General features: G+C 37.1%; 1 protein-coding gene across 2 annotated transcripts in view; it reads left to right on the forward strand.

Moving 5' to 3' along the window:
• LOC107994067 (fat-like cadherin-related tumor suppressor homolog) overlaps positions 1–25350 on the forward strand; it is a 466334-nt gene that overhangs the window by 418665 nt on the left and 22319 nt on the right. For both annotated transcript variants that reach the window (XM_062076345.1, XM_062076347.1), the window contains 2 exons: positions 20501–20656; positions 23341–23451. In XM_062076345.1, the coding sequence (XP_061932329.1) occupies positions 20501–20656; positions 23341–23451 (267 nt within the window). The remainder of the gene's footprint in view (positions 1–20500; positions 20657–23340; positions 23452–25350) is intronic.

A 25350-nucleotide genomic window follows, 5' to 3' on the forward strand; every position in this document is an offset into this window, starting at 1 on the left:
TAAAGGAAGAGCACCTTTCGCGCTGCCGTGTGTTTGTGCGTGTGTGTGTGACAAGAAACGCCAGAATTTCGTTACAATGGAAAGAGCAAAGGGTAGGTGGTGTAGCAATCTCGGGAAAAGCTTCGTCGGCCACGAAGCTGGAGAGGAGGGTTTACGAATAAATAGACCTAGTGGAGGGAGGCTGCTTACTTTCCAAAACACTTAACGAGCTTTTGCGTGTCGATGGATCGAGTGGACAATTCCAGGGGATGAAGAGGAATTTATCTGTGCCACGCGAATCGGTCGATTGAACGATTCGAAACTCGGACTGGTTAAAATCGGATGCGCTATTTATGATAGCGACGTAATACGAGTCGAGATCTATTTGGAATTTTCGTTTCATTTAGTTTTAGCAGGTTTTTGGTTCGACTCGATCTTGTGAATTTTGTTTTGATTCTGGGATAGTTTAGATATTTTTTTTATTATTTAAATTTCGAGAATGGTGTCATTCGTGCTTATTTATAATTTAATCAATGAAGATTATTTGGGGGAAAGAATAGTTGTTAGTAGAATAGAATTGGATAAATATTTTTTCATGTCCTCAAAAACTCTTTTATATTTTTTCTTGTTTCAGATTACGATTATTTCATTTAATCTTTTAACCTTATCGTAAAGTGATTCTTACTATAAAGTAAGAATGATGTCCTATGAAAAATCGTATAACTTAATAAAGTATTCCATGCTCTCGATTTTACATATGTACTTACGATATTCAATATTTATTACTCTTCGTAAAAATAAAGATAATAAAATCGAAATAAAAATGTTCGTGTCGTTAATTTTGTTTTTCTTCTTTTTATTGAACTTTTTTTTTATGTTTGAAAATGTTTTATCTACATAACAGTGTGCTATCGTGTCCAACATTACTCGAATTTGAATAAAATTCAAAATCATAGTCTTTCACGTAATAAAGTAACATCAGTCAACATTCTATGACGATATAATCAAAGCAAGGCGATATCAATTTTCGACTTCTTTATTAATTTTTCTCCCTGTGAAACACTTTTAAACATTTCTCCCCCTTCTCTGAAAAATCAGTTTCAAAAATGATCTGAAGAAAAGTCATATCAACCGTGTAATAAATCCAAAGAAGCCAACGAGTAACGAGATTAACTTTTCATCTTCACAACCGGGGTACAATTTTCAACATCTTTACAGATTTAAGCGAACACTCCAACGAAACTTATAATTTTTCCATTTCGCTTCACGCTTCACGTTTTATATTAATTGCTTTTCCACTCTCCTCCTCCTTCCCCAGAATAAACCAGATTACGGCGAAGAAACGTCCGCATCTTCTAAATATACTCAAACTAAACGTATTTTACTTTTTCATTAAAACTTCTTTCTCTTTCGGATAGGAAAATTACATTTTTTATTCGTATTTATTAAATCAAGTAATCACACATTGGATTAATAATATTCGTAAAATATCATTTTACAAATTTGCATCAATATTTTTTTTTTCTCCAAATCAAATTTTGATCTTGAAAATTGCCTCTAGGGGGCTCGATTTTAAAAGCATCCTCTCTGTTCACGGCGCCTTCCGCTCTATAAAGCATTTTGTCTGAAACCACTGTTACCACAAAGTAAAACCATCTGGTGGCCGTACGTATAATAGCATGCGCATATTCAGTGTCAGTTTCACTCACTCAACTTTCCCATATGCGTCCAAACTTTCTAAATTTAAAAAATACACCCCTTCCCGCATTACCATCGCAGTCGAGATATCGTTTCGAATTGTTTCACTTAACCACGTCCCATCTCGTAGCCAAAATATCGATATTTCTCTTTTTTAAAGCTGATAAAAATAAATATTAACCGTGTAGAACACGTCAAATTAAGAAATTTGATATCGAATGATTAAATATTCGCACCAATGAAGTGAAATTAATTCGCATAAACTTCTCTTTCTCGAAGAGAACATTTTCCAAGGAATGAAAAGTAAAATTCGATTCAAAAATTCTACCATCTTCTACTTATCTTCAATTTCTTCCTCTTATCACAATATAATAAAATGATATCTGATGTATCAATTGTATATATTAAAATACTCGAATGCAATACGTTCAAGATGTTTGCAAAATGTTCATTGTTGTCGAGCTCCGTTGAACAACAACAACAATTCGAGCCACGAAATTTTCAAAAGTTCCATTGGTATCCAATCCAATCCTTATCCATTTTCATACTCGTCGAAGATAACAAATCTTAATTGATTACAAAACGCAGTGAAACGAATAATTACACCTTAAGTCGACGTTCCATTTAATAGGCAATAATAGGATATATCCTGTGGAGAAACGTTTCTCGACGATTCGTTCGAGATTACATTTTGGAGATTACGTTTTGCAATGCAAATGGCCCCATCCTCTTATCCAATATATATATATACTTTGGGATTAATCCAGCGAAATAATGATCCATGCTGAAGGATATTTAATATTGGGAATACAAATTTTATTAGCATCGTTAGCGTGGTTACAATGGCGTTAATGAATCGGGCGCAGGAAATCTAGAGAAAGAGAGGGAAGAAGTAAAAGGAAGTGGTGGAAGAAGGGAGGATGGGCGCTCGTTGAAGCGATAATTAATTATTGTACGAGTGACTCGGCGTTATTCCGTGTAAAATTAACCCAATTATTGTCGCAATGTCGGCCGTTACGTTATTTTTCCGTAAACGAGCCGTGATAATTGATCGAGCTTGCTTCCGCGAAGAGAGAGAGAGAGAGCCGTATTTTTATTCGAATTAATAAACAAGGAAGATAAATCATCTTGATTTCTTAATAATAAAATCGCGTTTCTCTTAGTTTTCGAACGGCGCATGTGTGATTTTCTTTTTTCGCAAGACGCATCTGAAAGATATGTGTAATTTTTAGAAGCGATAATTATTATTTATTAAATTCTTCAAGTAGGGTGATATGATTTTGTGAAACGTAGTGTTTCTAAAAAAAAAAGAACAAATAATACTCGAAGAATTTCAGGAATGCAACTTATGGAATTATTTAATATTTCAAGCTCCATCTTTGTTCCTCCTCCCTTGTTGTTTCAGATTTCGTTTATTCGGGCAAAAATACAGAGTCGTGCGTGGGAGATTCGTGCGTCGCGGAATTTTTACAGAAAACGTCGGCGGAGTTCATCCCTTTCTTTCTTTTTTTTTTTTTTTCATAATTCCGCCTCATAATTTACGAGGCTCGGCTGCTGCATTCGTAGGCACGCAGGAAACTAGAAACCGCTTTTCCTCCGCAACGGAAGTACGACTCGAACTGTCGACCGCTTTTTGGCCGCTATAAATCTTCGAAACATTCTTTCCTTTTCTCTCTCTCTCTCTCTCTCTCTCTCTCTCACTCTATCTCTTTTGGAAATATTCGATTCCAAAATTTCTCAGAAATTTATTTATTCGAATTTCGAATTCTTCTCCGCGAAGATATGGCGGCCATCTTTGATTCTCCGAATATTATTTGAAATTTTATATATATATTTATTTCGAAGGGATAATTACTTAATGGAATGGAATTTTGTTGATATTGAATATAATCGCGAAATTATCTCAATCCTGTCGTGTTATATTAATTAGAAATTGATACCATAAAGATGATTTAAATAGAACGTTAATAATGCGCAATTAGAGAGATTTGATTAACGTATTCACGGATAATCGAGTTAAATAAATCATGCGTTAATCGTTCCGATCATCGTTATCAAATTCAAAATTAATATCCTCTGTTCTTTCGCGTTTTATTCGAAAGATTTAATGACCACGAATTAATATTACGCTGATGCAAGGGAACAAACGCGTATTTAAAAATCAACGCAAACTGTTCCAGATGCAATGATTAATATTAATTTCTCGCTTTAGATTATCGCATTTAACGACTTCACTTCGCAGCGTTGATCTCGACCAACGAAATCTTTTACGAATCTAAATCCTAGAGATGAATTTGAAAACAACTGCGATTAAATCACTTCGTTATCCAAACTATTTACAATACCGTCCATCGCATACTCGACTGTATCAAAATTATTATAATTCTAATTCGAAAACTCGCGTGGAATAAATAAAAAATTATCCCGCATAATTTACATAATTTAGTCGCGCAATCGTCGAAACAAAATTTTTGTTCGGAAAAAATTCTCGTTCCCGGATAAAAAAATATGTCGAGAAAAATGTTCACCCGGCGTTTTTATTCGAACGAGGGCCGCCGCCGTCTTTCCTTCCAAAAGCACCGAAATCTGGTTTAAAATACGTCCTCACCTAGAAAGAACTGTTTATTCGCCGTTCTAAATCCTGCAATTTTGCACTGTGGTGCAAAACCCCCGTCATTTTTAAACCCGACGTTTCGAAATCCGTGGCTGCTGCGCGAGGCTGTGTATCTCATCAACCCCTATTCTATCGACTAAATAAATTCGATCGTTTTACGTGACACGCGTGAGTACAGCGGATGCTTGCCACATCGAAACACGATTTACAATTCATTTTTAGGGATAAGAGATAAGGAACTAAGGAATAAGAATTAATAATAAACAGTTGTACGAAGAATCCTTTAAAAATTAGATCGTTTCGGTACACAATTATTGGCTGGAACAGTGAGAGAGCTGAGCAAAGTGCATTAGTTTTCTTCGTGGCGGGAAAGAATAGTTGAGAAAGTTTTTTTCGAGATTAAAATGTCAAACGTTCTTCTTTCCAAGAGAAGAAATTTTATTAAAGCCCTCCCCTCTTAATCCGTCCAGGGAAAGATGTTGATATTCGCTCTTATTAATATTGCAACTGCTCTGCGAATAAAATTCTCTTGTTTATTATACTCTTGCGGGGATGATTAATATTATTTCCGTTTTGGACTTGAGTCGTCTCGTCGCATGTCAAAAATGTGCACAGTACTCGAGAAAGATCTTTTTTTTTCATGATTTTTATCATCGAGAGAAACAAACGATAAAAATACCGATCCTGTATTTCGATATCTTATTGCAAAGCGACTAAGGAAAGGGTTAACAGAATTTATCTATCGGCTAAAACTATGAATCCATTTTTATTTATACTCAGCTTAAAAGTAATCGAGTTATATTTTTATAAAATTTCTTAACGATTATTCAACAACGATAATTTCCCCCTTTTCTTAAGAAAGAAAGAAATCGTTTATCAAAAATTATCAAAGCCATCCTCCTATATAGAAAACTGTATCTCTCTCATCGTATAACAATAATCTAAATTATTGACGAAGTTTAACGACGATAAACTTGCCTAAAAATATCGAGTGGCAATTTCTCCCCCCTTCCTCGACCATCAAATCATCTCGAGCTCGACAATGCAAGACAATGTCCAAAGAAAAACAAAGAGAAGAAGGGAATCGTGAATTCGGGCGACAGAGTTTCCGGTTTCCGGAAGAGAAGAGGGGATTTCAATGGTTGCAGCTTTTTCGGAGGTCGTCGTCGCCTCGCCTATCTTATTCACGAGGCACGGTTGCAGACACTCGAGCAAAGGTATTCGAAGTAGGCTTGAAACTTGCTTACCATCGTGAGGGACGATGAGGTGAGTGTCTGCCGGATACAGTTTCGAGCACCTACTCCCGCGTAATCCGGTGAAATTTATGATCGACTACCACGAGAGGCTGAACCTCCTCCTCCTCCCCTTATTCGAAAGCCTTTCCACACCGAATTCTTCGTTAATTGAACGAATTTCGCCCCGTCTTCCCCTCCCCGCGGGAGAGAATTTCATCGACGCCGATACTTCGATCGAGTATCGCGCTTAATACCTTGCGAAAATGTTTGAACGTTGCACGCATCGCGACGTAATATCCTCCTTTTCGAGTCCACAAAAGTTAATGAAGATTGGTTGAAATACTTGCGTTTGAATTTTTGTTTGCTTTGTTCGTTCATCGAAGGCTGTGGTTAGGAGATTTTGGAAGGGGAAATTTAAGGGAAAGGTTGGTGGAAATGCGAATGGTTCGTGACAGCTAGGGGTCGGGATGAAAATGTTGCGAAGTGATGAAACGATCCTGCCAGTCACGCGTCCGCTGTCCACCGTTCCAATTTCCAAGTTTTCATCGATCATTTTCCTCGCATCGAAATGTAATTTGCACCAGCGGGCGGGAATTTGTACGTTTTCGATTATTTTTTCCTTCGTGATCGCCGTTTGTTAAAAAGTTATTGATTCGAAACCATTTTCCACAAAATTATCATCTCGAAACCGCCATTGTAAAATCTCGTCCCTGTTCGGATCGATATTTCCAATGCATCTTCCTTCGAAGGGATCTCAATCAATCGGAAAAGACATCTGGTCTCCTCGATAAATAAATACACGTGACAAAGAAGATTTGTCCGGACGTAGCCTTCCCTCTTCCTCTCCTTGGAAAATTACTCGCAGCCAACAACCGGAGGATATTGCATCGTGGAAGCGCATAAGCGTTGGAAGCTATCCGCTTAACGCGGCCAAAGCTTTTTGCCGCGACTTTATTAATAGACGCGATTTTTCACGCTTTTTCCCTCGCCTCCTCCTTTTCTCGAGCGATACGCGCAAAATATACGTGTACATATACATGCACATATATTTCAACGGCGTCGCGGCTGAACCTTTTCCGGAATATAAAGGCGAGTGCATTAATAAGGACGCCGGTTCCCTCCATCCTTCACCTGTGTGTTTTTCACCGAGCGTTACTTCGGTTGGACGGTCAATTAGAGGCATAATTAACGATGGCCGCGACGAACGTTGCGGCAAAGTGATTCGAAGATTATTGCACCAGTCTCGAAGAAGGTAACTTTCGTGTCGTTAATCGACGTTCACGCTGAATTATTTTCTCGCCTGGCCTCTTCTTTTTATCCTTGTCTTTATTTCTTTTATATATATATGTGGAATTGGTAGATTTGTTTTTCTCTATTGACACATTAAGGAGAAAGAAAGTGTATATGCACTTTTTAACTCGATTTATAAAGTATTGCGTAAGCTTTTTTACATTTTAACTGTTATAAATAGAATTAAATCGGTTATTATTTATTTTAAATATTCGAATAATGTTTTCGGAGTATGACATCTGCTTTTCCATTCGACAAACAGACTTTTTTTGTCGAGAATTTCCTCTCCTGTTTATTGCTTTTATTAATTCGATCGAAAAAAATATTAAAACGATGCGTTAATATCTCTATTAATTATTCAATCTCCAAATTTTGATCGACAAAACTCGAGATCATCGAGAATTATACCTTACACGCTTTAAAATACTAAGAAGATAGATATAAGAAGATGGTAAAGGAACAAAATAAAAGATTTCACAAACTGGAACTCGTTTGTTTTTGCTTTTAAGCGTTAAGTTTATCGGGAAGGACAAAATTTGGATGCTTATCTCCGATTCCGTTTCATCCATGGCATTGAGTGACAAACGAAAGTAAATTCGTAAGAAACAAATATTGCGATAAATTGGAAAGGACGCCACCGCGTCTGACCAATTTCGACCGACACTCCTGCCATTACCCTACGTCGAATTCAACGTAACGATATCTTCGCGACTTCGTGTATGAAATTCGATTTAAAAAAAAGATCCAACTCCTCGGTTACCCCGATTTTCCACGGCTCGAGATTACAGGAGTAATCTTACGATTCTCTTTCCGTGAGGCTGCATCGATGGCCGCCAATTTCCGGTCACGGATGCTCCATCACGGAAAAATATCGCGCGTGTTCAGCGTCTTCTCTCCGCCGAAGGTGGCTAACCAAAGGCCGGTGTGGCCCGCGTATCGGGGCAAAAAGGGGAAAGGGTGGAAGGAAGGGGAGGAGAAAGAGAGGAGAGAAGAACCGATCGTGAGAGACCGAGGAAAGAAAAGGGCTCGTTCAGCAAAGGTTGGTGGACTCCTCCTTTCTTTCTTTCTTTCTTTTCTTTTTCCTCGCCATTTTTCATCATTTTCTCCCCGCCCGCCCCTCTCCTCGAGAAACCCTTTTTACGTGGACAGTCAGAGTGGTCGGTGGAATTAATTGACATTCTTCGCGTCCCGATACCCGACTTTATTTCCGATCTTCTCTCGTAATGAAAAAAGCTCCGCTTTTCGTGACGGCACGAACACCTCGAACGGAGGAAGGAGGATACGAGAGACGATTTTTCGAGGGAACATCGTTGACACGCTTCTCTCGAATTTGAAATCGCGGCTGACGATAGAAGAATGGTTTAATAAATATTTTTTAAATGTTGGACAGGTTTAATATAAAACGTTTCTGATAGATGCATCGTTGGAAGGAATTTTTGTTCTTAGCTTGGTCATTCATCCGATTGTGACAGAGAGAGGCAATAAAAATTTGTATTTAAACTTCGATGCATTAGACATTTCAAAGTATTCTAACGTAATGCAAAAATTTTTTTTATTATCATAATCAAAATAAGCTGATTATGATTATTGTAACGATAGTTTAATTTTTATATTTGGATAGCTGATTGATATTAATCCAATTTTAGATGATTATCCTAATAATAAATTTCTTTTTTTTTTATAAATGAAAATTTTTACGATTTGGAATATTCAAACATTTAGTTTTTCTACTAGATGTCAGGATTGTCGATAAAGTCTGTCTGAAGTGGGAGTAAACAGTCTTAATTCGTTAAAAAGGTAATTAAAAATTTCGAATAAAGTTACTTTAAGTAATTATTATAATTGAATCCATTTTTCGTATGACTTCGATTTTAATTTTTTTTTGAACAATAAATTATCGAAGTAACTTTATTATTAAATTTTACTTGATTCGCTGAATGAACTTTTTGGAATTGCTTCATTTAAACATACAATCTATAATAACCTATGGTATTGAATTTACGTAAAAAAAAGTGAAATGGTTGCTATTGATCAACAACACATTCAATACATTTAACAATTGTTTCAAACATTTATCCGTTTTATTTTTATTATTAAATCTCTATACGAATTTCTCTCTGAATTTCTTTCTTAAAATTACGTTTCAAAATAACTTTAACTAAAAAGAGAGAAAGGCACACCACAGAAGAAACATCGATCCCGAGTTGTCCTCCTATATACACGGCTTTTCCCCTTTATTTTACTTAAATCGCTGCGTCGACACGTCGTCCCCTCAACGTCTGACCGATTTTACGACCTCGCCACTGGCTTCGGTTCCGTCAAAACTGCACCAAAACAATTTTTCCCTTTTACAAAAAAAAAAAAAAAATATATATATCCTTCGTTTAAAAATCACCGCGTGATTTTCTCATCACGCGAGCTGACTCAGCTTCATCCTTATCCTTAAAAAAACGTCGTTTGTAGTTACGTCACTCTTGTAGGTATCCAAGTTTGTCTTGTTCCGGTGGTATAAAGCGTAATTAAACCCTGGTTTTTTCTTTTTCCGTTGTATTTCCGGCTCGTTGTTCGCCAGACCTTGTAATACCAGTTGTTCTTCCAACACGGATAACACACTTGCCACGCATATGTATTTTTTTTTTTTTTATTTTCCTTTCTTTTTTTCCTCTCTCTTTTCTCTTTCTCTTTTCGAGAAGAACCGCTCGGTTGTTCGTGTGTCGCCAGAGGATATCCGGCTCCCTTGATTTTCGTCTCGTTACGTGTTGTATTTCTCTCTCTCTCTGTTTCTCTCTTTCGTAGAATGGGAAATGGGTGAAAAACGCGCTGCTCGAAAGAGAGAAACTGGCACGGTGCGAATTGATGCCCTCGACAATACGTTTGTTGCCTTTTCTCCTCTGCGCTATAAGACGCGAGCGAATTTTTCCCTTTGATCTCGGGTGTCGCCTTTGGACGATGGAGGTGAGAACGAGAGAGAGAGAGAGATAGGAGGAGTTTGTGTTATTGGACAGATTGTTTCGCGAAATTATTTTGATAGATGGAGATTGGGTGGCGAGGAAAAAATTTAACGAATCGAATATATAGGAAGGTGGGAAAGATTATTGAGAATTATTACGAGATAAATTGAATTGAAAAGGAACGACATGGACATTTATTGCGAAAGACTCTTGTAATTATACAGTCTAAAATAATATCTAAAAAAAAGAAAAGAAAAATTAATTTTAAGATTAAAAGATTGGAAAGATGATGAAGGAAGAGAGAGAATTATACAGAGAAAAAGAAGCTGGAAGCCGTGCACGAAGAAGATTCACAATGATATCGAAACACGTGGAAGCTTGAAAACACAAAACGGTGGAGAAGAGGTAAGAAAGAAGAAAGGAAAGGGTTTCGAAAATGGAGGAGGAGGAGGAGAGGAAGAAAATGGCAAGATGGAAAGGGAGGGGAGAGCTAATCAGGATTGGGATGGATTCAAAATCTCGATGGTGGAAAACGTTTTGGCTGCGAGCGTTCCAGCATCGAAGAGCGTTAGCATCGAGAGAAAACAGCCGTGGAAAAATGGCCCCGGCACAAAGGGACACGGAGAATGCGTGAACGTGCCATTGTCTCGAATTCTAAAGCGGGCCACGTATCCGCGATTTTCGTGGCACGATTTTTCGCGGTATTCCGACCAATGATTTCGACCATTTGCCCTTTCTCATCCTCATCTTTCCCGTCCACGCTTTTTGTGTAGAATTTTGATTGCAAAAGGACGCACGTACGATTTGTATGAAATCGAATATCTCGATAATCTTGCTTCTTTCGTTTCGTGGATGGATTTTTGACGCTTCGAGTAAAAATATATAAAAATGAATGAGAAATATAACAATTTCTATTTCTCATTTCAAATTTAAATAAGAATAATTCTCTTGCAAGAAAGAAATTTGTATATCCTACAAATAAATCTTGTGAGAAAATTTAAAAAAAAAATCTCTAAAATTCTTCCATTAAAAAAAGAAATAGTTTATAAAACACAACAAAATATCTCTATCTTGATCACTTTATTTCACCTACACACATTTCACTTAACTTACGACGATAAGATGAAACATTGGACATCCGGCTGCCCTCCAATATCCATCCAATAAACTAACCGTTTCCTAATCGAGCATAACCGCGTACAAGAGAAACAACGAGGGGCGAACGAGGGTTGAAAGATATTACCACAGGAAACACCCCACTAATTGCGATCATTAATAATTTAGAACCATACCCATAGAAGGGTGTCGAAGGGATGTGTACTGACTGCAGTTCCCGCCAAAGCGTTATTTCTCTTAATCGCCCGCTTGCTTCTGCTTCTTTCTCTTCGATCGACGAACAGCATACGTAATTGATGAACCGTGTGAACCTTCCTCCATCGCGAGATGAAAAAGAATTTTTTCTTTTTTCTTGCAAGACGATTTATCGAGCTCGATAACTACTCCCTGTAGCTAGAAGGGAGAGGGAGGTTTTTTGTAAATGGAACAACGTTGATGAACAACGTTCAGACGAGGGAAGCTACCCTCGAGCGGAGTCCTCCCCGCCTGAAATACCGGCGACGAACTGGAATTCCTATATCCCTCGGCTATTTTTGACGTTCTCGATAAACTGTATAGTCGGATGCCAAGATGTTACTTCCCCCCGCCTTTCGATTTCTGTCGAGAAATTCTTGCCTGCGCCCTGTACGTGACGATGACGAATAATTTGGATTTTTCTTTTTCGTCCTCTTCTTTGACTAAGGAGATTGAATTTCTTATGAGTCTTTGTTTTGATTTGGTGGAGGTACTGTTTGTTTAGGATGGAATAAGTTTTTTTACTTTTTTTTTTTTTGTTTAAAGAAGAGTTGAGGATTATAAGATCGAATAATGATTTTATTTGAAAGATATTAATATCGTTTGCTACGAATAATTTGTTTTGTTTTGATTTTGATGCAATATCGAAAAGCGATTCTTTACCAGGATTATTATTTTTCGAATGAATTATATTTATTCATTTCACGGATATTAGAACAATTCGTTTCTATTGATTTTGTATAATTTCCCAGCAAGATAAAAGAACAATTGGTATTGCAAAAAAGTCCTTTTGGGATGGAAAAATAAAAATATGACGATTCTTTTGTTACAAGGAAAGCAATAACGAAGATTTTTCACCAAAAGAAACCGTGGAATCGTATCGAATTTCCGTATCCATAAAATATTTATTATTCGCTCACGTTTTCAAACGTCTCGCGCAGAAGCTTGGCGGTTTCGAAACCAAAGACACGTTGCCCGAAAAGGATGACGTTTATCTAGTCACTTAACCGTCTTGTGTGCTAGCTTAAGCGTTTTCCAATGCATAGCCGCGAGCTAAACGAGACGTATCCTTCCAATCCTTTAACCCTATTTCGATCCATAGTCGCCAAAAGCCTGTCCATGATCGAATCTGGCCGACCATCGATCCTTTTTACATTTCTTGCATTATTATTTTATGCACGACATATTTTAATAATTTGATTTAAAAAAAAGGAAATAGCCTCTTAATCGTTTCTTTTAATTTTAATAATAATAAATGAAAAATTTTGAATGTCTTTCTTGGCGAGTGATTTTTATTGAATCTACACGAGAGATTTTAACACGATTAAAAATTTTCTTTGATATTAGCCTTGGCAATTTTTATAATAAAAATTATCGAGACATCAAAATGATTTTACTGAATCAAGATATTACTTTTTCAAAAAACTAGCAACTTTAGAAAAAGATTAGGAAATACTTTGCTGTACGAAAGAAACGAATGAAATGAAAATACCTTTCAAACGTTCGAAACTGGTCAAATGAATAAGTTTAAAAATTTCTGAAACGAAATTAAATCGTTAAGTCGCGAATGGGAAAAAGACCAATGCACAACCTCGAATTATGCCATAAATAATTTTAACGAATCCGTGCGTGGAAATTTCGTATGAACGTGGACACCCGCTCTCCGATGCTCTTTCTCGAGCTTCCACCCCGTGAAAATAATTCATATCCCGCTATCCTTTGCCCAGATCTATAATGGAATAAAAACACGATACCTCGTTGAATAGAATCGGGAAAAGAATTTTTTTTTAACCGCGAATTCCCATTCCCGAAACGAAGGAAATCTAACGAAAAATAAATCGGTTGGAAGGGGGAAGAAATAAGGGGAGGATTGATTAGATTAAAGTTGAAGAAATTATTGGTCATTTTGGAAACTTCACTTAACGTGGTTCCAAGATAGAGTTACTCGTGTTTCCACTCGCGTTTAAAAATTTAAATCGTTCTGAAAAATGGCGTTCGATCGATACTCGATTAATGATTATCTATCGGTGTTGGAAAACAAAGGGTGAAACGAGGATGAAAAAAGGATGGCTTGACCAATGGCCGATTCGATTTCTCTTCTATTTTATTCGAACTTGCGAAAGGTCTTCTTCCCTTTTGTATTTAATCTTGTTTATCGAGGAATTTGTATTTTCTCTGAAATCGATAATGAAATGTGAGTCTTGGAATTTAAATTTAAATTTTTCTCTACGCCGTTGGTTCGAGATTTGCGAAGAGAATAAAAGTTGGAAATTATATTTTGAAATTAAATTGTGATTTTTTTCATCGATCCTCCTCGCAAAATTTGAGAAACGAGGTGCTTGTGCTATCTTTTAAAGTGATTGGAATAATAATAAATGATATTTATCTACAACGTGTTTTTAAAACTTGAAGAAAATTTTGGAGGATATAAAAGAATCTATCGTAATAAAAAATAAACTTCTTAAAAGCCCTCTGATAAAATTGTAATAAGATTCCTAAGACGGTTTCCATGAATCCAAGAAAGAAGAGGAGCGAGCATAAACTTTTCACAAGATTCGAACATTTGCTGATGTTTCTCTTCTGCAAAATGGCAAGAATTGAATTTACCAAAGGAAGGCTGATCCTCGTAAATTGGAGCTGGTCACGATGCTGGTCAAAATAAAAAAAAAAAAAGAAACAGTCGAAAAAAAAGTGGAAAAGGAAAGGGAAAAATAAAAAGAAAGATTCTTTATTCTATTCTATTTGAAAGAATATCCAGAAATAAAATCAATGGTAATGGTAATTGCGTTCGAGAAACCTTTTAAATAAACTGCTTTTCGCCACCATATTACGTCGCTTTTATACTCGTTGATAAGTTACAAACAGAGGAAGTTGTTACAAAGATCTGCGGTGGCACTTTATTCGCCAGCCAAACTCGTTCAAAAGATTCATTGCCCCTTCAAACGTAAATAAATATTTATTCATGCGCATAAATGATAGCGAATCAAAGAGCTTTATTATTATTAACACTCTTATCAATCTTCTCAGGAAACAATTTGCAAAACGCACTTATTTACATAATCATTTATATTTTCAAAACACGAGTCTTAAATATTAACTATGATCAAATCCCCAACTCCAATAGAGAGAGAAAAAAATTGTTTTCAATCTACCGCCATTCAAAATTTGTCTCCAAAATGTTTTTTAGCTAAAAATATCGGAGCCCGATTCACAATGTCGTCGTCCTCTCCTCTGACTCGATTATAGAGCTCACCGAAAGCCCGACTTTTGTTTCCTCTGTATAAAAATCAGAATTTCCTGTCTCTTCCTCTCGCCAATCACGTTCACACGACGAGTATCCACGATCGAGTATCGATAAAAAAAAGATCGTAAAAATACAAGCTTTTGTCGTCGAAGAAGACAATTTGGAAAAGCGCGGCTAGTGCCGCCTACCGGGCGCCATTCACGATTTATACAGTCCTTGGAATAAGTCTTGTCGCCCCCGGAGTGCCGCTTTCTTACGTATGTGGAACCCTCCACATCTTTTACGGACAGGTTGCTCGGTTCGAGCGTTGCTTCCAAAGGAGAGTCTTATCTGTGGCGAGTTCCACGGGTATCTGGGTATATTGTGGAGTGGTATATTGGCCGGGCTTGTGCAAGGTTGAGGCGCAAAGTGCACGAGGAAATTAAGGGAACGATACGAGGCAAGGTAGCGATAAGCGTATAAGGTATGATCGAAATATTATTATAGGCTATCTTATTTGTTTGTCGGGATTTCGATATTGGATACGTACTTGAATAAGATACGATAATAACTTTCTCGTCCATTAATTGTCAAGATAAATTTTAATGCAGGATTAATTATTAAAATTAATAAAAAAAGTACGAGATAAAGTGTTTTAAAGTTCGTTATTAATTATTAATGTAATTTGAAAAAGAATAAATTTTGGGAAGAAGGAGAGAATTTCAATGAAGAGAAAATCGTTACGGATCGTTTCACAATTACGCAATTTCCATCAAACATCTTCCACAATTGAACAAAAGCGATCTAGTTTACTCTTCGAATCTTGTTCCAGTACATTTCATGCTCCTTTATTCTTGCCAAAAAGAAAACAAAACAACGGAGTTTTCATTTCCATTAAAAGAGAATAATAGGAAATGTTTCGTTGACGAAACAGTTTTAGCGATCCACCTAGGTCAAAGGTTAGCTGCAAACACTGCAAACACGATCGTATACCGAATTACAGCCGTTGCAATCGTACCCTTTCTCGTTTCGCCCGTATTTCACCAGTTTCAGAGAAACGAGAAGTGATGTCGATCGCGTGTTTCAGTTAAACGATATTCCTCCCCGAATCGAAGTTTATTACCACGATACTTTATTTCCTTTTTTCTTTTTCATTTCTACTCCATCACGCTGTCAAGCTAGACTTCAAGTGGGCACAACGAAATCACTAAAGACCATTATTGCGTTCGTGAGAAGAAGGAGAGGAGGATTTCAATCAAGGAAAGAAAAGACGCGTTCTTACTACTCAATCACGTGGAAGATCCTTTAACACGTCGTGTCCTTAAAGAAGTCGTTACAACGATTTAGATCGAATTTAAAATTTTATAATAAAATCTTTTTTATAAAAATTCCCGATATTATAGGATTACTAATTAGTAACCGCGATAAGAAAGATTAAATATAGATTTAAAGAGGAAACAAAATTTCCACACAATTTAACACAAATCCTTATAATCTTCGAATCGAACGATACCAGCGACTGCAATTAACCGTATCGGTAATAGGACGGCTGCGAAACGCGATGTTATCAAACGTTATCAGGAATTCGCGCGGATTCTCTTCATCTTGTAGCGAATAACAAGGAGGAGAAGGACGAAAAAGATCAGGCTGTATCGGTAACGCGGCTCCCTTACAATACCATCTGATACGGGTGTAATGCAAGTGCGGATCGGTCGGTGGAAAACAGCGGAACGTACGATCAACCGCCATAAGTGTCTCGCCACACTAACGATCCCTACGTGGAATTTCGCGTAGGTATTTGCTCCCGCAAATTGCCTTCGTAGAAGCTGGCCACCGCATTCGTGTCTCGCCGTTGGAGCGGAGATCGTGGCCGATATTAAAACGTCCCACCTTCCGTCACGATGTTGAACAACGAAACTACCTTGGGAATATGAAGCTACAATTCCATGCTACGAAAGATATTCCTATTGTTAATTTCGCGTTATAAGGATTCCTCTCACGATTTTTCTTTTCGAGCCAATTTACATCAATTTATATGAATTTTAATAATTTTCGGGATTTTATAAATATTTTTTAACAATAAGTAGGCTCTGTTTTTTTTATCTAGATTCTATAATTTAAGTTTACCTCATCGTACGTTGAAACGAATCTAATTCCTTGAGAAGGTTTCGTAAAAATGGTAAAGTTTGGAGCGATTAATCGTGCGAGGATATCCGATAGAAACGAATTAACACAGGTATCACAAGCTGCTTAAATCAGTACATTGAAATTTAGTGGAGGATTTCGTTCCAATTCACACTTAACTACCCCCGTCACGCACGCAAACGGTGTATACATGGCTGCATACATACGGGGAATGGCTACGTAACTGCGCACACACCTGTACACCCACACGGAAGCGTCGTTGGTCAGAGTTTCCGGGACACACGAAACCCTCGTATCAACCGTATCGTTGCGAGGGTAGTAACCACCGAACCCTATCCCCCTCCATTTGCCGGATAAAACAGGAGTTTCGTAGTCGTAGTAGTAATTTAGTGCAGGTGTTGCCATACGGATGCCAAACCCTCGTGAACCCTCGTCACGAGGGATCACGGATTTACGCCAGAAGTGGCTGAATTCGTGTCCCGCGTCTGATTATTTTCATTTATATCTAGTTTTATTTAACTCCTTCGATTTTTGTTATTCGCGTGAAACAGTCTGAAAAGCGGGAATAAGTGGATGAGAATTCTTTTTTTCCACAACGGATGATTGAAGGACTCAAGGAAATCCGTTTTTGTTATTTGTTCGCTGTGGAATAGTCTGAAGTTTGAAAAGTTTCAAAAGTGGATGATAATTCTTTCTTTTCCTTTTTTTAATACTTGTCAAAGGATATGATTCGAGGAAATATCTTGACGAAATTAACACGTGGACACGATCAGAGGTTCACATTTATATTTAATGACTATAGTTATCAACATTAAGAGAAACACGTATTATTTTTCGTTTACGTTAACTTCATCCTTAAATAATTCTACTTCAGTTCAGACTCGATGCCTTAATTAAGACTCGATAACTTCGTAGCCACGATATCGAGTATATTTACTCGTTTCCTCGAAAAAGGATCCTGTCCTTTCCAGCCAAATTAATGAAAATTGTTACGTCCCCCGTCCAGGGGGAGAACGTTCTAATTCCACGTTATTTGGGGGATTTTTCGAGGCTTCTGCGTCGAATTAAACGGACTTCCCCGGGAGATCTCTCTGACCAATTTATGCTTGCAAAGATCTCTCCCTTTATTTCCAGGTCCTCCCCAACGACTTCAAAAAACGAAGGAAAAGAGGAAATTATACAAAATGTACGAAAAATGGTGGTACGAAACGTGGCGAAGAATAAGTAGAAGGATAATTGGGAGAACTTTTTCTCGAGGAAATCAATTAAGATTTTATGAAGCGCTTGAGAGATGGAATCGATTGAGCCTGTTCCTGCACTTAGCTGTTATATTCATTTATCGTTTAATAAATTTTTAAGTTTTGTTACCAATTGATCTTTCATTTCATTCTTTATTATTGATTGCACGCAAAAAATAAAAATAAAAACTTTATAATCAATTTTTTCAAAATTTAATAAATTCAATTTCTCGAAAACATACTTTCGGGTGGAATCTCTTTTTCATTTTTCTTTTTTTCTTATTGATACGATAAGGAGATAGCAATTTTTCCGATTTTATAAAAGTCACTTTTCGCGATTATTGAACACGGGGAGAAGCGGTCGAATGGAAGCCTCTGGGATTCTAGATGTCTCGAGCTTCCAAGCTTACAAGCTGACTTTGTGCATTCCTTGCCGACAGGTGTGATTAAATATCGATCTGAGGGAATAAGCTGGACTCTGTGTGAATAATTTCGCGAAAAATGCTTCGTGAACGACATAATTGAAGTTGTTAGTTGAAAAAACCATGATGCAACGAAGAATGGAAAGAACCTGTAATTAATTTGAAAAAAGCATAATTTTTAATCGATATCATCCGACATCTGATGATAATTTTTCTGCAATTTTTAAAAGGATATGCGGTACTTTATTAATAATTTCTACTTTATCTTTTACTTTATTAATATTAATAGGATATGGTGCACGAACTCATTGATAAAATTCTCTGAACCCACGATACGGCCATGATTTCCTTTCGATGGAATAGAAAAATTCGTATCAACGTTTAAATTTCCATCGAAACGATATTTAATTAAATAAAGCGATAATTTCATTTCGACCAATATTGGTTAATCGATATACCAATGTAATCCAATATCGGTTGGTCTCAGGGAAGGATAAATTTTTTCCCTTACCGGTAACAATTTTCTTTTCTGCTATTTTTTTTTTCCTTTTTAAATCATTGGAAAGCGACCGCATAAAGGAAAATGTAAGACAAATTACCGGGCAAATAATTAAATTGTACCTCTGGCCGACAGGAGGAATGTCCGTGACAGGCCCTCGATCGAGCGCATTTCGGTAAATTCGATAAAACTTTTACCCCTTCCATGACACGGGATTCGTGCTCCTCTCGATACGGGCTCGTTTTCTTCTCCCACCTCTTCACGTCGTTTCCGGCTCGTTCCAATAACGCGACAATAAAATGGGCCCCCGCTTCCGTGGATGGAGAATTGGTCGATGTAAAGAGTTCCCAGGAAATTTTTCAAACTTCTTGCTACAACTTTTATATATTTTGAACCGGTGTTATCGAGTGTCGAGAGGGAAACGTTTGCGTAGATTTAATCCTTGGATAAATTGTCGGAGAAATATAATATTTCGTGAATTGTGTAAAATCAAAATTAATTCAGAAAAAGGAAAGAAATTAAATAAGAAACAACTAAACTTTCTGAATTCGTTTCATCTTAAAGGATGATCGTAATACAATTTTTATTGATTCGGAATTATTCTTTACAAAACAGAAAACGTGCGGTCTTGCAAATGGAGAATCATGGGAAAAAAGGAAAACTTGAAGAAAAGAGTTTCACCTAACGTAAAGGATAATTAATAAATTTTTCTTGAGAATTCAGTTTCGGAAATGAAATAGATAATCAGTTCCGTGTAGAGGCGCTTAACAAGCCTTGGGCAGAAATTGCAGAAGTTCCTTATCTTCCTGGAAGAAGGAAAGTATGTTTCCATGTTGAAGAAATAAGTTTCTCTCTCCTAGAGATTTTGTTCCTTGCATTTACGATTGTGGAAAGGAACCGGTCAGCCGTGCCGATTGTGCAGATCGTCGCACGCGATATTCGCGAATGAAAAGCCGTGATTCCGCGGTACGAACAGCGATGGAGGTGGAAGGTGTGCGGAATGAGGGTAACGACCGCGATAAGTGGAATAAAAGAAAAGGTAAAATCGTGCCAGCCTATACTGGGAAAGTTATATTGTCAGGGAACGTTTCGAGATATTGTGATATTTGAAACTGCTACACCGTATATATAGGAATATATTCCATCTTGCGATAAAGTTGGGACACGTATTTTTCTTTCAGCTCGATATTATTATCGCAAAATTGGAAGAAAAGAGTACGTTTGGTAAAATCTCGTATGTTTAGTCTCGTTTCTTACGAGATTTTATTTTGAAAAAAAAATTGCAGTCGAGTTTACAATTGGTTACGAAACGATTGGGATATGCCTCGTTATATATGTTGTAATTAGTCTCGAAATGATTTAATATTTTACACGTTACGTGTCTTTTCTATATTTATTTTATACGCGTCAATTTTGAAACGTGCTCACCAAACCTGAAGCAAATGTATATCACGGTAAGATAACTTGTCTATCTAGGGATTAGTAGAATTAGTTTGTGCAAACTTCCTGAAGTGATTCTGGACACTGATTGGCAACGGTTGACTTGCAAAAGCTCACTAATAGATGTTCACAGGAGTAATTAGTGAAACTTCTCTTCGCCCTAACTCGAGAAAATTGGTTTGTTAATCTTTACAAAGATTACTGCACCTGTCATCGCATTTTTTCTCGTGCAAAAATTTTCGAATGAAAATTCTCCTCGATCCTTCCCTCGATCGATAAATCTCCAAAGTAAGATCCAACGTAAGAATTTCAAAAGTATCGATAAACACCGTGAGAAAATTTTCGAAATGGCAAAAAATAAGTTTCCATCCTTAATTTTCTTAAAAATTTCTTAAAAATTTGATCTTCGTTTTTAGGTGACGGTCAGGGACGACGGATGGCCGTCTCTCTCCTCGACGACCCGCGTCGTGATCGCAGTGGCGGACATAAACGACCACGGGCCCGAATTCGAGCAAAAGTTCTACACCGTTCAGATACCAGCATCCCCGTCCACCGATAAACCGTTGTTCCAGGTAAGCCATCACTTTCCAAACAACCGTCGATCGATCTTCGTAATTCTATCCGACCTTGTCTAGTTGAGAATTAGGGGCTGGCATCGCACCATTTTCTTCTTCACCATGTTGCCGGAGAAACGGACCGTTCGTGTTTCTATCCCGTTTCGTTTCTCTATTTGTCTCCTTTGTACGCCAAGTAGAAGTAAAAGTCCCTCCCCTCCCCCCTCCCCCAAGTATCTTGTTGTATATATTGTCCGTTCGTTCGTGAAGAAACGTAAAACGCAGAAGGAGTGTACCAAATTGTACCAAAAATGTACGTACGTATACTAAAACTGAAGGGAGTTGTGCGCGAGTCGAAAAGTATCGTGGAAGGATCTTTGATCCTTGGAAAGTTGAAATTTTGAAGATTCGACGATTCGAATTTTTTATGGAGTTTTATCATTCGATAATGTCGATTCCTGCACTTCCCTTAAGTCGACGGCAAGCTGGGCGGAAGTGAACGCTGCCAAGTGATGTGCGATACAATTGGCGAAGTAGAGAGCATGGGTTCTAGTTTAACGGTTTTTAAAGGTGAAAGTTATCCAATATAATTCAATTTCTGAATTATTATAAAATTTTTAGATATTTATCGCGCTCTCCTGAATGTTACAATCTGATTTTATTGGTAATTATATTTAGGTTTAATATATTAGTATCTAGTCGTTATTTTTTCTTTTAATTTTTCAATCATTGTTGTATAAATAGTTTTTTTTCAGACAAGTGAAATTTTAAATTCAAAGAATCCCAAATTAATTGATTTAACTTCCAAAAAAATATATATATATACTTTTCAAACCACTAGCGTTCATTTCTCAAACGAACCAGTTCACACTTTACTCGGTCAAATCGGTTTGAAAATAGTCTCAGAACCTCACACTCTTCCGTAATAATTGCCAAAAATCTTCCAAAAGACCTTAACTGTATAGATACCGAAACAACGTCTCCCAAATCTCACGTATTATTTGCTGATAATTGCTTGGAGTCTGTCTTTATTGTACGCCTTGTTCGCCTTGACGGCTAAGCCGCAAACGTAGCACAAATCTAGTCTATATCAAGATTTAAAAAAGGAAAAATCTGATGTACATAAGCGCACGAAGATAAGAAAAAGAAGGTCGATCGCATCGCGAAAGGTTAGATTTAGCACACGAACGCCCTCGCACGGGATCCTCCCGTGGAATTCTTCGGATTTACGGCGAGAAGACACAGTCCTGGTTAACGTTTCACGCATCGGCAGTTTCTCGAGCATTCTGACAACGGAAATCGCGGTTAACGTTTTCTTCGAGACGACCCCTGGGTTGTCCACTGTTATCTTTTGAATCGATGATCGATCCTGGCCTCGATGACTTCGAGTTACGCGAATTGTTTGTTTGGGAACGAATAATTTAGGCGCCATTAAGTGTGTTAGGTTATGTTCGTAAACTGTTACTGCTTGTTGGAAAAAGATTAAATAGTATTGAGAGTTGTTTTTTTTTTTGAAACCTTGTAATTGTATTTTCAATTTTTTTTTTAATGATTTAAAAATGGATTCGTACAAGAAAATAATGTGTTAATAAACTTTGTAATAATTGTCGTAGTTGTAGTTGATACTATACTATGAGGTATTCGTCAATAATTGTAAAGAATTTTCTGTGTTGTTTAAAAATGTTCTGTAGTTTACATGTTGCGAGTTTCGTAAATTTTATGATATAAAATTATAATATGCATAATTTTAATAATTGCAATGTATATTTTAAAATTCGTAGAAATTTGCCAAATATAAATTTTGGTATATTAATAATTCCAAATATCATTTTGCAAGTTTAAAATTAACGTATCGTAATATTTATTTACAGGAAGTAAAATATTTCCTCGATCGTTATAACGAAAATTTTTATTTAATCGTAACTTTTATTTAATCGTATAAAACCGTAACAGTTTTCAGCGATCAGACCTATTTTATATGATCTTAATCGCAGATATTACGCGTAATATCCAAATATTTGCAAATTTCGAAAATCGACGGATGAAATAATTTAATAAATAATATTATCGACAAAGAGCAGTAGAGAGAGAAATGATTAATCCGACGTCACAGTGACAATAACTTTCATAATATACCCGAGAATATTTAATATAATTTTCCTGTCAGCGTCGAATTTCGTCGAAGCCAGATTCGATTTCGTCGGATATCGAATTACGCGTCGGTCGTTTTCGTAATTTTCGGTCGGTCACTGTATATTATATATTATCAATCTTCGTTCTCGCAAAATTTATATATTCAATTTGCAATCGTATAAAATTTCTCGTATTCTCTGTATTTATATATCTCGAAAGAAAAAAATTTATACGTACAAGTTGCCGATTATGGATCAAAATTTGGAAACAAACTTGTATTTTCAATACGCTTTAATTCGACCGAGCATTCGATAAAGCTAAAATGATTTCATCCACGTTGTTCAAACTTTTTAAATTGGTTTGTAAAATCGCAATTACATGTGTTTCGCGACGAAAACATGGTATCGAACGATTTATCATTTCGAGAATAAAGAAAGAAAACCGACCAATCGAAACCACGCGTCCGCTCGGTAAGGTAGGAAAAGAGAGATACGCGGTGGAAGGGATAAAAGCGAATTAGCGGAAGATAATGCGAAAGTTAAAAGGCTTCCTTCTCTCGTTCTCGACAGAAATCGAGGAACCGCTCGCGGGAGTTCGACCTTTCGATCGATACGTTACTAGAGAATGGAACTTGGGAGACATTTAGCCTCGACAGCTTGTCAGGGGATCCTATATTCAGGGTAAGGACAACGCTGGCACGTAAAAGAAACTAAAGACGCCACTTCGTGGCACGGGAGCATAAATGATTCCCGCGTGAAACGCGGAATTGGTCTCGGATAGTTAACGCGAGCTCTTGTGCATTGATTTATGACCCGCTTTTATGTACATATATATATATATATGTATATCTATACGTATTGTACATCGACTGTTAACGTTCTAATTATGACGCTGCATTTTCATGCAACTCTATGCCTATATTTCTTTTTTGTTTATTTATTTATTTTTTTTTCTTAAATAATAGGAATCATGCATCTCGTCTACTACTTGATCGATCGTCTTTTGTCCACTTTTGCCCGATGCAACCCTTCCTCTTGTACTATACACGAAGAGAACTCTTAAACTGGCGCAACACGCGACTCTGAGCAAACTTTATGTAAAATTGCGATGGAGGGGAGAAAAGGTTGATTTTCAATGAACGCGGACCACGCTGCTGCTACTTCGTACGCTGAACCCTGGGTAATTGAGGCTCGTTCGTAGCTGTCCGGGGATTTGGGTCGAGAGTGGAATTTATCTCCCCGAGTTATTAAGTATCAAGTGCCTACCGGCTTCTTAATTGCATTCAGAGTTCAATGCTCCCTTTTTCTCGGAGGGAAGGCCGAAGAATTCGATATATCTCGGTTATTTCTAATGTTTTCGAAGGAAAAACTCGAAGACTTAATTATACCACGGTCTTTTAGCTAAATTGTTCGTTCCAGATGTAAAGCTATAACCTGCGTTTCTTTGAGAAGTAATTGTTTCTTCTCCGTTCTTACGATATATATCTATTTTTACGACGATTTTAATTACTAAATACCTCGAATAACTTCGAAAACTTCTCTTCTGATTTTTATAATTACTTGGAACAATTCGCGAGAAAATTGAAGTATATATAATCAAAGAAGCCTCTAGAGAACCTGATTATATTAAATTCTTTTTTTTTTTTCTATAACAGTATCGAGTTTCGTAATGAAATGGATAAAGTGAATTTTCAATAGAAAACTTTAAATATCGTATTTAACATATAATAAACGCTATTTGGCAAATAACTTTTTTATGAATGTTCAACACGTTCGCTCAGAGTCGCATCACGCCATGTGTTGCTATCTTTCTCCTATGTATGCGTCCAATTCGAATTTCTCCGCGTTTTTTTTCAGTTTTGCTCGTATCATTGTATCATATATATATGTTCTTTATGAATGTTTGCATTTGTTGCATCTGGGGCTGCAGCCTGATCCTGTTTTCCCTTCGTAATTAACGAAAGGCGCCGAATTAGACCGCTATAAATACGAGAGCATGAAATGATAAAGAATGGAATGAAATGGGAATGCTCGTAACAAACCAGTTTTCTTTCCCACGAATTGAACAGTGCGCCGCCGCCTCGGGAATGAAAATCGCCCCGGGTCACTCGACAATTGCATCAATTACAATTGAACGCGGAATACAACTTTCGTCGAAGAATTTCAATCTTTTCGATCAAAAATTAAATCCAGAACAGATATTCCAATATTTCGAATATATCATTCATTCTTCTCATCCAACTACCCATTCAACTCCCCCCCATCCAACCGTATTATTACCCCACTCCACGAATCCGAAAAAGAAAATCCTCCACTTGGCCCAAATTGAACCAATTAAACCAAATAAAGCTCTTTTACAAGCTCGATCAATCGGTAACGCATATATAACGATGGGATACGATAGGACTCAAAGTCCTTTAATCAAATCGAACGAGGCCCCCGGTCAAAGGGGAAGATTCTCTTCCGCGGTTGAGCACGAAAAAAAATCGTGGGTCAGAGAAAACCGGGAACCCGATAATGAGCTCCGCCGAGGAGAGATGTGTTCGTTGCGGGGGGGGAAAAGGCGCAAAATCGGTGCAG

The sequence above is a fragment of the Apis cerana genome, linkage group LG6 (genome assembly GCF_029169275.1).
Source record: "Apis cerana isolate GH-2021 linkage group LG6, AcerK_1.0, whole genome shotgun sequence".
NCBI lineage: Eukaryota > Metazoa > Arthropoda > Insecta > Hymenoptera > Apidae > Apis > Apis cerana.